Genomic DNA, 15666 nt, shown 5'->3' on the forward strand with positions numbered 1-15666 from the left:
TGACAAATCCTTGCATTCTCTAGACAAAATTCAATCATGTTTAATAATATCATTTCAACTCAAAGATATAAAACAGATCACCAACACTTCATGAGAATGCAGCAGTAAATTTATTTTGTTTGAACAAAATTAATTTACTGCTGCATTCTCACGAAGTGTTGGTGATCTGTTATATATTTTTAAATTTACAACTTTAGTTACAGACCCTATTGAATACCTTTCGGTATCCACACGTGAGAATCTTCCGCAATTTTGACCTCAAGGTGTTGGTCTCCAGCTTTTCTTTGTTTAATATCATGGAAATAAACACAATGCAGACAATGTTCAAATTGTTTAATGGACACATCATATTTATAAACACAATACATGTACATTTACATATGATAATGAAAGTCCAATGTATAATTTTAACCTTATTTTCTTATACCTGAAACTGGCTCACCTAGCATCATGCATTTCCCTTGTCCTCAGCACTATTCACAAGCATTAAGCAATTATTTCAATGGGCCTCTCTGCCGAAGGCTTTTTTTACATATAAATATCTACAGCGGACATCCTCTCCATCTGTTTTTATCAGTCAACTTCCATCTCTGATGTCACTTAAAATTGAAAATAACTATCCATCTAATACAATGTTCAACAAAACATATATTGTGAAAATATCACTAAAAGTTTATATAAATGTTAGGAAATTCACTTCCAGTCTAATGAGTCTATGTAGAGAATGGTATTTACAATGCATAATTTACATACACAAACATATGTACATCTGCCCGAGAACAACAAATGTGTGCTTGCCAAAATATGAGATTTTTGAGACCCCCAAAATTTCATTCTTTATAAAAATATCTAAATAAATTTAGTGTTAAAGTCTCTAAAAAATTTAGGGTTTTTTTGGATAAAAAAATTAATATTTTTAAGGGTGAAGAAATTCAAATACATTCAGCAATATGAACCTTACCATATTCATGACAACAAATGGTATCGCTTCTCACATAAAATTCGCTTCTCAAGCCTACAGTAGCTTAAGATGAGACATCAACTGAAAGAGAAAATGAATTCATACATTAGATATGCATGTCTTAAGTCAAGGTTTAGATTTACTGAAATTCATAACTCGTAATAATGTTTTTTTTTTATTAGAGGACCCTCCCCTTGTGATCAGTTTATCAAAAAAATTTTTTTTTAAAATAAACGATATAAAAAAAAAAAGATTGATGCAACCCAGGAGTTATATATATTATGAATGATCAATCAAGATTTCAAAGCTTGATTGTAAAAACCTGTAAAACAAGAAAAAATATGACAATAAGACACATACATTAGATTTTTTTCTATACTCCACCGTTTATAGGATTCAAACGTTTTCCGAAATCTTTTTCCTGGATGGAAAGCTGGAAGTGTAAATAAATTTGTTTAGAAAAATTTTTCTTTGAAGGATTGACAAAAAAATTGATTTGTTGTTCTCAAGCACACAAATAATTACAGTTTTAAAGAAAAAAATTTCTTCATATTTCATGAAGTTCATATATTTTTACAACAGCTAAGAAACATGATCATGCACAAAATATTTCATACAACTATGGCTCAAGCCATCTTCATTTTGTGAATTAATCATCACCATTCCTGCCATAGGAATGATCATTTTCTTGCACCTTTCTAGATTTATTAGAACACAAATCACACAATTCCACCGAAACCGAAGATCCTGAAACATGAAGACAGATGCCTCTTGAGTCTGTTGACGAATCCAGACTTTCTCCACACGAATTTCTGGTGTCATGCATACCTTTTTTGCCATCTTTCTTCGTATCCATTTCTTTTTCTTCCGCTGGTTCTACCAGTTTAAAGGATGACCTTGTTACTTTTCGTTTCTTTATTTCTGAATTGTTAACTTTTGAAACGTTTTCCTGGTTTTCTAAGCACCTTTTGCGTTTTGACTGTGTAGTTGGGGGCTGCATACTATTGTTATTTTTTTCTGTTGGGGACTTGAAAGATGTTGAAAATGCTAGACCAGGAATATCTGACAGCTTGTTAAGAATGGTGGCCAGTGTAGATTGATTAGCCAGCACACCTTTTAAGTATTCAACCTCTGAGGTCAAATCACCAACACTCTTTTTCAGAGATTTACACTCATTTTTTAATTCTGAATTTTCTGTTTCTAATTTATTAACAGAATTTTCCAAATTTTTCACATACTCTTTCTTCTTTTGGCGATTTTCTCTTGCGATTACAGCATTTCTTGACATACACGGTGCATACTCTTTGCATGACTGGGTTCCTTTCTGAAATCGGTCTTGACCGACTGAAACGATTTCCATATTTTTGTCAGATATGTACCCCAATAACCCGGTATCTTGGGCAGTTTTTAGAGGAACTGCCATAGAATAGTTATTGTTCTCTGAATGATTTTGTTCAGGAAGTGTTATAAGACCATCAAACAAGTCTAATTCGCTCATTTCACAAGGCGATCCCGCCGAAAAGCTAGGGCTGGTATCTTCCTCCACATCGATTGCTTCTGTGTTACTGTCAAAATACGAAATGGGGCTGTTTGACAACATCTTGTTTTTAAAAATGATTTGATTTAAGAGAAATCGGTTGTGATTTGCTGATTTCTCGTACTAGTTTCTCACCTTCAGAATTTATGCGGCATCCCAGCCACTTCTTTGTTCGTTGAATGTGCGTTTTAATCTATTTCCTGTACGCATGCGTGAAAATATCATTGGCGGAAGGCACCATAATTACAGTGGAGGATCCAGAAATTTCAGAACTGAAAGAGGTTGGAAAGGGGGGGGGGGGGTAAATTCGCTGAAACAGATTTGATTTTTCTCAAAATATAAAACTCATACAATGCAAAAAAAAATATATATATATATATATATATATATATATATATATATATATATATATATATATAAGAAATTACTTTTACATGGATACCCACTTCCGCCCCAGCCCGGGGTTGAACTGACGACCTTCGGAACCTGTCTCCTAGCAGTGCAGGAACAGCGCGCTAGACCGCTCGGCTATCTAGGCAAGTCAAAAAAACTTGCTTTCGATGCCGATGGAATTAAATTTCCTTCTCCACAGGGCGCTGCCCTACACTACACGGTCATTGAGAATAGAAGTGAGATACAGTTATTTGGACATTAGTTTTAACAGAGGATTGTTACCAATACATGTTGTAATGAAATTAATTATTATTTATAAAGCACAATTTACAACAACTCTTAAACTAACATAACTGCCCTAAGTAAAGAAATATTAATATAGAAAGCACAAAGAAATTCACTTTTACATGGATACCCACTTCCGCCCCAGCCCGGGGTTGAACTGACGACCTTCGGAATCTGTCTCCTAGCAGTGCAGGAACAGCGCGCTAGACCGCTCGGCTATCTAGGCAAGTCAAAAAACTTGCTTTCGATGCCGATGGAATTCTCGCGGCGCTGCCCTACACTACACGGTCATTGAGAATAGAAGTGAGATACAGTTATTTGGACATTAGTTTTAACAGAGGATTGTTACTAATACATGTTGTAATGAAATTAATTATTATTTATAAAGCACAATTTACAACAACTCTTAAACTAACATAACTGCCCTAAGTAAAGAAATATTAATATAGAAAGCACAAAGAAATTCACTTTTACATGGATACCCACTTCCGCCCCAGCCCGGGGTTGAACTGACGACCTTCGGAATCTGTCTCCTAGCAGTGCAGGAACAGCGCGCTAGACCGCTCGGCTATCTAGGCAAGTCAAAAAAATTTGCTTTCGATGCCGATGGAATTCTCGCGGCGCTGCCCTACACTACACGGTCATTGAGAATAGAAGTGAGATACAGTTATTTGGACATTAGTTTTAACAGAGGATTGTTACCAATACATGTTGTAATGAAATGAACATAAAACTAACATAGGGCAGTTATGTTAGTGTAACAGGAAAGGAGAAAATGCATGGCTGGACCGGGAATCGAACCCGGGACCCCTGTATCACTAGTCAGGTGCTCTACCGATTGAGCTATCCAGGCCGATATCCACGGCCCGAACCATTACATTCCTCCCTCCTTAAATGGTCTTCGCCCTCGAAGACACAACCCAAGTTCTTATTGCCCCTGGCAGGACTTTCACCTGCAAGTCCAGGGGTGGTCAACGGCACCAAATCTGTAACAGGAAAGGAGAAAATGCATGGCTGGACCGGGAATCGAACCCGGGACCCCTGCATCTCTAGTCAGGTGCTCTACCAACTGAGCTATCCAGGCCGATATCCACGGCCCTAACCATTACATTCCTCCCTCCTTAAAGGTCTTTGGCCCTCCAAAGACCCCAACCCAGGCTCATCCCTGGCAGGTCTTTCACCTGTCAATTCCAGGGCATGGCACGGCACCAAATCTGTAACAGGAAAGGAGAAAATGTATGGCTGGACCGGGAATCGAACCCGGGACCCCTGTATCTCTAGTCAGGTGCTCTACCGATTGAGCTATCCAGGCCGATATCCACGACCCGAACCATTACATTCCTCCCTCCTTAAATGGTCTTCGCCCTCGAAGACACAACCCAAGTTCTTATTGCCCCTGGCAGGACTTTCACCTGCAAGTCCAGGGGTGATCAACGGCACCAAATCTGTAACGGGAGAGGAGAAAATGCAGCGGACCAGACCGGGATTCGAACCCGGGCCCCCTGAAACTCCGGTCAGGTGCTCTACCAACTGAGCTATCTGGCCACCGGCGATCGAACCCGGCTGACCGCCACATTCCTCCCTCCTTAAAGGTCTTTGGCCCTCCAAAGACCCCAACCTAGGCTTAAATATATATATATATATATATATATATATATATATATATATATATATATATATATATATATATATATATATATATATCATATATGGCAGGTATTTCACCTGTCAATTCCAGGGCATGGCACGGCACCAAATGTAACGGGAGAGAGAAAATGCAGCGGACCAGGCCCGGGTTCGAATCCCTTTTGTAATTATAATACTGTCTGGTCCGCTGCATTTTCTCCTCTCCCGTTACATTAGTTTAAGAGTTGTTGTAAATTGTGCTTTATAAATAATAATTAATTTCATTACAACATGTATTGGTAACAATCCTCTGTTAAAACTAATGTCCGAATAACTGTATCTCACTTCTATTCTCAATGACCGTGTAGTGTAGGGCAGCGCCGCGATAATTCCATCGGCATCGAAAGCAAGTTTTTTTGACTTGCCTAGATAGCCGAGCGGTCTAGCGCGCTGTTCCTGCACTGCTAGGAGACAGATTCCGAAGGTCGTCAGTTCAACCCGGGCTGGGGCGGAAGTGGGTATCCATGTAAAAGTGAATTTCTTTGTGCTTTCTATATTAATATTTCTTTACTTAGGGCAGTTATGTTAGTTTAAGAGTTGTTGTAAATTGTGCTTTATATATATATATATATATATATATATATATATATATATATATATACAATATAAATGTAAAATTATACAAAGTAATATATAGGCCTATATACAATATTTTTTTTTTAAAGAATAGGCCTACAATTCAGACTAGAAGCACCAGGGCTGCCCATCACTTTTTTTCCAGATACCATTTTTTTCTTTAAGAAAGGTTCATTGAAAGTCCAGTTGAGCCACCCACCCCCACCCCCCTCCATGCACTTTTGGTTGCAGTATTGTCAAATAAGGGTAAAATAAGAATGCAGTGTTTGAGTAAAAACAAAAGTTACTTAAAATAAGTTAGAACCCATCCCCCCTCCCCATCGAAAAAGGATTTTCGAGTTTGAGCAATTATCCCCCGCCCCCTTTTTTTTGCTTGATAAGCTTTTTCAGGTAAGTTTTTGAAAATTGGATCTTCCTGTAAACATTATTTAGAAAAATTTCGACAAGCAATAAACTAACAGAGAGAGAGAGAGAGAGAGAGAGAGAGAGAGAGAGAGAGATTTCAAAAGTATATTTCTACATGAAGTAAAAGTGAGAAATCCCATGCAAATGTTGAAATACACATGAATCAACAATCCTGGGTGCAAATTGTGATTAATCACACAACATGAATTAATTCAAGGTAAATCAACATAATATTTATCTCAATCGTTACTTTTCCGTAAAATGGCATCTAATCAGTATTACTTCGTGTATTGTAAAAGGAATAGTGTGAAATCTCATACATGTAACAAATAAAAAATGATACAATATTGGAGATTTGGCAGTTTCATACGAGGCGTTGCATGATGAATGGGCAGGTAACGATGGAAATCGGATTTTCAATTATAACATATTGTAGTTCCAACGTCCAAACGTGCATTGCCCTAAAACGGTAAAGAATTAACTGAATGGATCTACGCATACTGAGAATAATGTGACATATTCTCTCGTTTTATTGGCCTTGACATGCATATATCAACGAGTCTTGGAATAACAGAAATACATTGTCTGTCAGCTCTTTTATTCCTCAGTCAGAGCAGGAATGACCAACACTGTGAAATGAATGTCCTGGGAAATAAATCGAGACACATAATGTCTCTTCGGTTCTGTTTATTTCTCAGGTATGAGCATCAAAAGCTTGTTTGCTTCCACAAACAGCCAGTTGCATAATCCTGAAACAAAAGACAAACGCCGGCGATTTAAATGTGATACCCCCATGCTCTGGCCTCCCTTTGTACTCTTTGTCTCTGATCAAAAGGAATTCTTTATTGGACCAACACTTTAAATCCTTATCTTTTTATTCCTACTCTGAATGTTTTTGTTTTGTGATGATTGGTCTATACGTCGGAATATCCAGTTGTTTGTAAGCAACATTTTTTCCAGATCAGTTTGTTTATTTCACGGTTCAATTCGATCAAATTTGGAATGCTACACTCCTGAATGTCATAGCGTAGAACCAGTTGACAGTGGGTTCTTGAACGATGACAGACAATGGAGCTGAAGATTTCTACGACGTCGTCGGTTATAGGAATCAACATCGTCATTGTGATGTTCGTTGGTCTCATCGTTCTTTGTGTTCACAAGAAAAACACTAAAGGTAAGATCGATGTTTGATAATGATCAAGGATGATATAAATTATAATTTTCATTTCGTATGGCAAACCATACAGAATTGAATTAAATATATATCAAAGGCTATATACTCGTGCACTTTTTACTAATAATATTATTGAGACAAATGTACTAATCCAGATAATTAATGGGAAATTTTGATTGTAATACCTGTATACAAAATGACATGATTTCAATGCAAGATGTATCAATTATAATTCGTTATCAATCCATCGCATCATGCATCTTTCCCCAATAAATTTTAAATGACTTCGTACAGCTACATGTATTTTTAAAGCTATTTGTATTCTGATTTTAGTTGCATCAGATACTCGAGTTCGCAAAAGGCACCTCCGAGCTGGGGAAAATTACAATGGAAAACATCGAATCGACAGCAACCGCAGTATCATATCTAGTGTGGTCAGTTCTAACGAGGATCTGACGTCATATTATGAAGTGTACCAAATAATTGTTCCTACATGCAACATGGATTCTAAAACTTGTACAGTCTCAGAACAAAATGAGGTGTTTACAAACGACGAGAAAAACAAAATTGTTTGATCAATATTACAGAGGAGATTCATGGTTGTTAGGAGATATTTGAATCTGTTCAATGGCTTTTGCATTTAATTGATTTAAATTATGACGTTGGCGTGATCGGAAGATGAAGACTTTGCGTTAAGAGAAGGGATTCTTGGTGCTATATATGGACCTATAAATAATGAATTCACACAATTATTGATACAAAACTGTATTTGTTTAATCTCTGTGACTGGTAACGTTTGTGACAGAAATGTCAAAAACAAACCGTTTTATACTTGAAGTTGACCTTTGTAGCTGAAAGGCACCATGGGATATTCAGTATAACTTTCTTTCAATTACCAATGTTGCCATTTTTTTCCATAAGCAAATCGATTTCTAGGGCCTCAAAAGTAGCTCTAGTAAATCTCCAGCAGTCGCCATGTAAGAGCGACATTGCTTTGCTGAAGTGGCTTATAAAAAAATGTCACTTTAATCAATTGGTCAAGGAGTCATTTATCCTGATTACCTCCGGCTCCAAAACGTATGGTGTTCAGATTAGTTTGGAGAAACCATTAATTACAGTATTTATGCTGAATCTGTGATATACTCTGTATGTGAGGAAGCCTTCTAGGTGTGAACCTCATGTAATCATTCTGTGAATAAAGCATTCATCTCTCAATCCCCCTTATAATTATTAGCTTCTTTAATTTCTTTTTGCTACAGATAACTCGAGCTAGTGTTAAGCTCGGAGCTTCCTCGGTTATCCATGTATAATTTTCCCAAGAAATTGTGTTTGCGTCTGTGTTTGTCTCCTTTAAAAAGTTTCCCTAGAAAAAAAAAATCACGTGCATTGCTTGGCATTTTGAAAGAATTTTGTGGATTGTATGCCCTATTTATAGTCCTGTTGGAAAGCTATCATATGTATGCTTATATTTTAGAGACATTTTTAAACTAAAATTATAAATCACAAGGTAATACACAGTGCGATAAAAATTATTTTGGTAATCTATGGTAGATACTACTAAGGCATTTGGGTCTAATTGTGGAACGTGTCCTCAGACCTTGATATGCACGTATAACGTCTAATATGGCATGATCTGTGTATAACTACCCAACTTTCACAATCTGTCAATCCACCGAAAAATGGTCAAATAATTTTTTTCCTCGGAGAGAGAGAGAGGGGGGGGGGAGAGAAATTATATAGTAAGGACAGACGATTCAAACGAACTTTTATCAAAATATCTTGAAAATAACAACTAATGCCATGTTTATTAAGAAAATGAATAACTTTAATTAAGTGCATAGATTTTAATTCTTTATTCAAAGTTTCAAAGTGATTGGACTTTAGGTGACAAACATTTGTTTAGATTTAAGGATGGCTGCAAAAAAGTGGAATTTTGAACATCATAAAATGTTAACAATTTTTTAATATATTTTAGAATCAAAACAACTAAAAATTTGTCCTAAAATATATACTACTAGTACCAATCGTAGGCTCTTTTTTGTTTGTATCATCTGTCCTTAAGTTAATGTTGATTCTCCTTCGAGATATGGAAGGCCGAGCTTTTTTTTTAATGAATATGAATGAATTGTTTCTGGTTACAGAAACTGAAAGGGAGAAAACGCAACAAAATGGACCAGAGTCCATGCATAAAATCTAAACAGGTGCTCTACCAAATGAGAAATCTGCCACCATGGCCACCAGCGACTGATTCTACCGCTTTCATTTACGATCCAAAATCAAATGCAACAGCTAGGGTAAGAAATCAGTGCCAGATAAACAGGTCAGTTGACGGAGCATCTATATTATATAGAGGGGTGTTGAGTTTGGGGGTTGATTTTCTCTGATTGGGAAATATAAATATTCAAATTTAGGCACTAATAAATATAAAGATTTAACAAGAGTGTTCCAAGGAACGCATGTGTCACCTGCTCTTAACTTCTCTAAAGATGTAATTTAATCTAAGAATGTTCAGCTATTTCTATGCTACCAGCACATATATACAGTATTTTCATGCCCCAAAAAATCTAGCATGATGGTATAATCATGTCAATTTACAAATGTCATAATGCCAAGCAATAAATGTGCAAAATATTGAGTCTATCTCTTACAGTTCCGAGATAAAAGGTGTGACAGACAGACGGACAGACAGACAGACAGAAGCCGGGTAGAGTGATCCCTTAGTGACACTCTGCTCCGCAGGCGACACAAAAAGTATACATACATAGTCTTGGCAGTCATTAAGTTGAGTTGTCTATCTTTATTAAGAATTTGACATTAATGCAAATACCAAAAGAATGCAACCAAACTATACAATACGAAGTATACTGAATCACTATATTTTTTTTTACTTTGAACAATGTGTGTAAGTAGTCCAGAGGAACAAATTTGAATTGTCCAACTTTAGTGATTAAAATCCATGTTTATGTGGTGTTTCTTTTTAAGGTCTCATTCTATCTTAGGAAACCAATTAATTACTCAGTAATCATTTTTATCCCCCTTGAGGATTCAAGGCAGTTGTTGCTCTGTCCGTCTGTCTGTCTATCTGTTGTCAACAAAAATGTTTACCCATAACCTTTGATTGGTTGGAGCTATGGCTTTCGAAATTCACAGACGTAATTGTGATGAAACATTTCTGAGTATATTCTTACATGTACATATTTGAGCGCTTGACCTTGCATTTTGGCCCTTTTTGCAAAATAACATTAATCAATTACTTTCAAACGATTGATTAATGGCTCAAATATTTCAGATGTACATACTTTGTGCCAAGGCTATCCAGTGGGTACAAATATTTTTATGCCCCCGTTATCGAAGATCCGAGGGTATATCGTTTTTCCCTGTGCGGTCGTCTGTCTGTTTGTCTTTTTATCTGTTTGTCGGCAAAAACTTTAACCTTACCCATAACTTCTGATTGTTTGAGGTCATGGCTTTCATATATCACACGTGTATTCCTTGTGAGAAGACCTACCTTTTGGATACCAACAATTTTGACCTTTTGACCTTGGAGTCTGACCCAGTTTTGCAAAATTTTAACCATTGTTAACCTTGGCTATATCATATCAACAATTGGTGCTAGGGCTTTCATACTTCATATATGAGATCCATGTGACAAGATCTTCTGTTGGGTACCAACAATTTTGACCTTTTGACCTTGACCTTGGATTTTGACCTACTTTTGAAAAATCTTTAACCTTGGCCATTACTTTTGAACAGTAAAGACTATAGGGCTTTCTTTAAATATATAATCCTGGTGACAAGACTTTCCTGTAGATACCAACAACTTTGACCCCTTGACATTGACCTTGAAGTTTGACCTACTTTTGAAAAAACTTTAACCTTGAAAAATATGCTAGGTCTTTTTTAATTCATAAGTGTATTGCTTGTGAGAAGACCTTACTTTGGGTACCAACATATTACATGTATTTGATTTGCATTTGGGAAAGTTTAACCTTCTCTGTAAGATGCCAAACGGGGGCATCGATCAGTGTTTCACAAACACATATTGTTTACTTTAACTCTGAAGGTTGACCCACTGTTAAAAAAATAACTTTGGCCATAACTTTTGAATAATTAGTGCTAGGTATTTTACACTTTACATGTGTATTTCTTGTCCCAAGTCCTTCCATTGGGTACAATAAATGTTAACCTTTTGACTTTTACCTTGGAGTTTAACCTACTTTAAAAAAAACTTTATTCTTAACCACAACTTTTGAACAGTTGGTAGTAGGGCTTCCACATTTCATACAAGTGTTTTTCGTTTGACAAGACATTTCCTAAAGCACCATTGATTTTGACCATTTGACCCTGGAGCTAGACCTCCTAATGAAAAACTTTATCCTTAGTCATTCCTTTTCAACAGTTCGTGCTAGGGTTTTTATGTTTCATATGTATATTCCCTATGAGAAGATCTTCCATTGGGCATAATTAATTTTAACCCTTTTACCTGTTATTTTTATCTCTTGACTTTGGAGTTTGACAAAAAAAAAAAAAATAATAACCTTCAAACTGAGTTGCCGTACGAGAGCATTTATATAGTGTTTCACAAATATACATGTAACTTGTTGAAATGCGCCCGTATTCGAAGATCCGTCTGTCTAGCTGTTTATCCGCAAAAACTCTAACCCTGCCGATAAGTTTTGGGTGGGTAGGTCTATGGCTTTCGTATGTTACAGTTGTATTCCTTGTGACAAAACCTTTCTTTTGGTACCACCAAATTTGATCTCGTGACCTTGACCTTGAAGTTTGGCCCACTTTTACAAAAAATTACCAAGCTCTAACCTTGGCCATAACTTTTGAATAGTCGGTAGTAGGGCTTTCATACTTCTGAGTTCACATGTGTATTCTCTGTGACAAGACTTTTCAATATATTTGACTTTTATAACCTTAGAATTTTGTACACTACAAAAAAAACAAAAAAACAAAACTATTACCTTGACCATAACTTTTGAACAGTTAGTACTAGGGTGTCTTCATATTTCAGAGGTGTATTCCTTATGAAAAGACCTACCTTTTGGATACCAACAATTTTGACCTGGACCTTGGAGTTTGACTTGAATTTTAGAAGCTTCAGCCCTCGCCATCAGCTGCCCTACGGGGGCATCAGTGTTTCACAAACACACTTTTTTTTTAAAATCTGAGAAGATCTTAATTCTCCTTTTTAAAAGTAGGTCAAACTCACAGGTCAATGTCAAGAGGTCAAATGCAAAACTTTAAAAAGAATCAACTTAATTTTAACGTTTTTAGTTTCTTCTCTGAAACTATTGAACCACTTTCAAACAATGTTTAAATATGGCATCTATGGATCAAGGGAAGTAAAGATTTTGAAATCCATTACCTCTGTCCCCTTGTTTAATGTTTAAACAATGTTTAAAAATATTTTTAGTCCTATAAAGACATCAAGTAGTAAAACTGCATGTTGACATGATTGTACGCATGTAGCCAATCAGTGTATGAAGAAAGAACTATGAACGCTAACTCTCGATTACCTCCAACATTTTATCCCCATACGGATCCTTTACAGTCAACATGTATATTTTATTTATTTATTTCTTATTTTATTCACAAGTAAAAAAGAAAACATTTTCCTGAATCTCCCTCTTCTAAAATCAAAACTTACAGTCTTTTACTTTTGGTCTTTTAGTTCGGTATCAATCTCTACCCAGAGTTATCGTTCCACTTATACCTCTGTCAACGTCTAAAAAGTAGTACGGAAGCGGAGGGACGTGATTTATTTGTTTAAAATTGTCCACAAGAAGATTAACACATTTACTTGTCTATATATGTCTTAATGCTGCAAGTTGTTTGTCTGTAAAAACTCATAGGCGTAGTCACAGGGGGGGCAGCGGGGGCACTAGCCCCCCCACTTTCAGATGTGGGGGGGCAAGAGTATGTCTGTGCCCCCCCACTTTTTAAAAGAAGAACAAAATCACAGCTATTTTCCCCAACATTACCTGTACTATAGGAAATATTCATTGAATGGACCCCCCCCCACTTTTTGACCGTTGTATAATTGGATTTGAAAGTAACTTGCCTTTGAAAAAGTTGGCCTCTACCCCCCCCCCCCCCCCCCCCCCCCCCCCCACGAAATAGGATTTTCGAGTTTGGGGAACTTTCCTTTTTTTTTTTTTTTTTTTGCTTGTTAAAGAATTTCTGGAGTTGAGCCCCCCCCACTTTTAATTTTTGTTTTTTTTTTTTTTTTTTTTTGCATGTCAAAGAATTTCTGAAGTTGAGCCCCCCCCCCCCCCCCAACTTTTAAGTTTTTTTTTTTTGTTTTTTTTGTTTTTTTTTTTTTGCTTGTCAAAGAATTTCTGGAGTTGAGCCCCCCCACTTTTAAGTTTGTGACTACGCCTCTGAAACTAAATCATGTTGATATTTATCGGCAATGCATTTTAAGTTTTCCACGTTTGTAATATCCTGCCGAGAAATAATCCTCTACATGATATGTTGAAAAAGCGATATCTGATTCTAATTCTAATAATAATGTTGTAGCGAAGCGAACGACAACTCTGGGTAGAGATTGGTTCGGTATGTGCATTTGATTCTCAGTTTCGATCGGGATCGAGATTTCGAAAATGTCTTGCAGCCTGCTGGACCAGATGAAGTGAAGTTTAAAGCATATCATGAATTTATGATTAAAGCAAGTATGAATTATTTGAAATCATTTTTGAAAAGAGACTTAATAGGTGCATTAACACTGAGAATTCGCTTTATCAGTAGGCCTACAGTATATTGGGAACTTTTACCGAAGTCCATGTAGGTTTTTGACCACATGCGGCTACAGTACAGGCACTTGTTTCGTATCATATGTACAGTTTTAGAAGGACCCCTACTTATTTTTATGCGCCCGGATCGAAAGATCCGAGGCGGAAAGATCCAAGGCGTATATTGTTTTTGTCCTGTCTGTCTGTTTGTCTGTTTATCAGTTTGTCTGCAAACTTTAATCTTCGCCATAACTTTTGAACCATGAATAAAAGAGACTTTGTGTTTGGTATGCATACTCCACTAATAAAGCTCTTTCAAATGACACCAAGGTCAATGACCTTGTGACCTTGACTGTGACCTATATGCTAAAAATAGTTTAGTTTTTTTCTGCAAACTTTAACCTTCGTCGTAACTTTTGAACCATAAAAGATAGAGACTTCATATTTGGTGTGCATACACTACTGATAAAGCGCTTTTAAATGACACCATGGTCAATGACCTTGTGACCTTGACTGTGACCTATACTCTAAATATAGATTTCTTTTTGTCGGCAAACTTTAAGCTTCACCATAACTTTTGAACGAAGAAAGATAGAGACTTAATATTTAGCATGCATACTCCACTAATTAAGCCCTTTCACATGACACCAAGGTAAATGACCTTTTGATCTTGACTGTGTCCTGTATGCTAAAGATATCTTTTTTGAACCTTCACCATAACTTTTGAACCATGAGAGATAGAGATTTCATATTTGGTATGCATACTTCACTAATCAAGTTCTTTCAAATGACACCAAGATCAATGACCTTGTCACCTTGACTGTGACCTATATGCTAAAAATATGTTTTTAAACTTTGTTGCGGCCGGATGCATAGTGTTTCACAAGCACATCTTGTTTACCTTATTTTATTGGTAAAATTAAGTAGGGTTTACCGAAAAAAGAAATTGGACATACAGGCACTGTTTTATATGTAGAGGGCAAGCCCTATTTATTTTTACCATGTGGTAAAAAAAGCAGGGGCTGTGCCTGTGTGTCTAATTTTGTTTTTTCGATACATATAGACCTATGTTATATAATGTATTGGGTACAATGACAAGAGCACAAAGCAGAGTAACCTGAATGGAGGCTTCCAATAAATTATATACTTCAGAAAAATAATGATTCCTAATTCAAAATAGTAAATATAAAATTTTAAAATTGGTTGAACAATGAAAATGTAATGGTTTGGGCCGTGGATATCGGCCTGGATAGCTCAGTAGGTAGAGCACCTGACTGGAGATAAAGGGGTCCTGGGTTCGATTCCCGGTCCAGCCATGCATTTTCTCCTTTCCCGTTACAGATTTGGTGCCGTTGACCACCCCTGGAATTGCAGGTGAAAGTCCTGCCAGGGGCAATAAGAACTTGGGTTGTGTCTTCAAGGGCGAAGACCATTTAAGGAGGGAGGAATGTAATGGTTAGGGCCGTGGATATCGGCCTGGATAGCTCAGTTGGTAGAGCACCTGACTAGTGATACAGGGGTCCCGGGTTCGATTCCCGGTCAAGCCATACATTTTCTCCTTTCCTGTTACAGATTTGGTGCCGTTGACCACCCCTGGAATTGCAGGTGAAAGTCCTGCCAGGGGCAATAAGAACTTGGGTTGTGTCTTCGAGGGCGAAGACAATTTAAGGAGGGAGGAATGTAATGGTTAGGGCCGTGGATATCGGCCTGGATAGCTCAGTAGGTAGAGCACCTGACTGGAGATAAAGGGGTCCCGGGTTCGATTCCCGGTCCAGCCATGCATTTTCTCCTTTCCCGTTACAGATTTGGTGCCGTTGACCACCCCTGGAATTGCAGGTGAAAGTCCTGCCAGGGGCAATAAGAACTTGGGTTGTGTCTTCAAGGGCGAAGACCATTTAAGGAGGGAGGA

At 37.0% G+C, this 15666-nt stretch overlaps 2 protein-coding genes and 2 non-coding genes across 6 annotated transcripts; 1 reads left to right on the forward strand and 3 right to left on the reverse strand.

Annotated features, from left to right (window-relative positions):
• Positions 1–318: 318 nt before the first annotated feature.
• Positions 319–2719, reverse strand: LOC134236437 (uncharacterized). 3 transcript variants are annotated; one of them, XM_062718612.1, is made up of 4 exons: positions 1790–2625; positions 1322–1394; positions 962–1042; positions 319–599 (listed from the first exon to the last, which is right to left on the reverse strand). In XM_062718612.1, the coding sequence occupies exons 1-3, from the start codon at positions 2559–2561 to the stop codon at positions 1039–1041; spliced, it is 849 nt and encodes a 282-aa protein (XP_062574596.1). In that variant the 5' UTR covers positions 2562–2625; the 3' UTR covers positions 319–599; positions 962–1038. The 3 variants fall into 3 exon arrangements, with proteins under 3 accessions (XP_062574596.1, XP_062574594.1, XP_062574595.1); XM_062718610.1 differs by having other exon boundaries at positions 962–1394; positions 1790–2626; XM_062718611.1 differs by lacking the exons at positions 319–599; positions 962–1042; positions 1322–1394 and adding an exon at positions 2634–2719 and having other exon boundaries at positions 1401–2526.
• A 1468-nt stretch (positions 2720–4187) lies between these two features.
• On the reverse strand, positions 4188–4261 carry Trnas-aga (transfer RNA serine (anticodon AGA)). Its single transcript has one exon. It is a non-coding gene; the product is annotated as a tRNA-Ser (tRNA).
• Positions 4262–4648: 387 nt separating this feature from the next.
• Positions 4649–4721, reverse strand: Trnas-gga (transfer RNA serine (anticodon GGA)). Its single transcript has one exon. It is a non-coding gene; the product is annotated as a tRNA-Ser (tRNA).
• A 1744-nt stretch (positions 4722–6465) lies between these two features.
• LOC134236454 (uncharacterized) lies at positions 6466–8232 on the forward strand. The gene is made up of 2 exons (XM_062718639.1): positions 6466–7017; positions 7351–8232. The coding sequence occupies exons 1-2, from the start codon at positions 6912–6914 to the stop codon at positions 7590–7592; spliced, it is 348 nt and encodes a 115-aa protein (XP_062574623.1). The 5' UTR covers positions 6466–6911; the 3' UTR covers positions 7593–8232.
• The last annotated feature ends 7434 nt before the right edge of the window (positions 8233–15666 follow it).

Source organism: Saccostrea cucullata, unplaced genomic scaffold (genome assembly GCF_032062105.1).
Source record: "Saccostrea cucullata isolate Sc308-1 unplaced genomic scaffold, CSIRO_AGI_Scuc_v1 ctg42, whole genome shotgun sequence".
NCBI classification, from domain to species: Eukaryota; Metazoa; Mollusca; class Bivalvia; order Ostreida; family Ostreidae; genus Saccostrea; species Saccostrea cuccullata.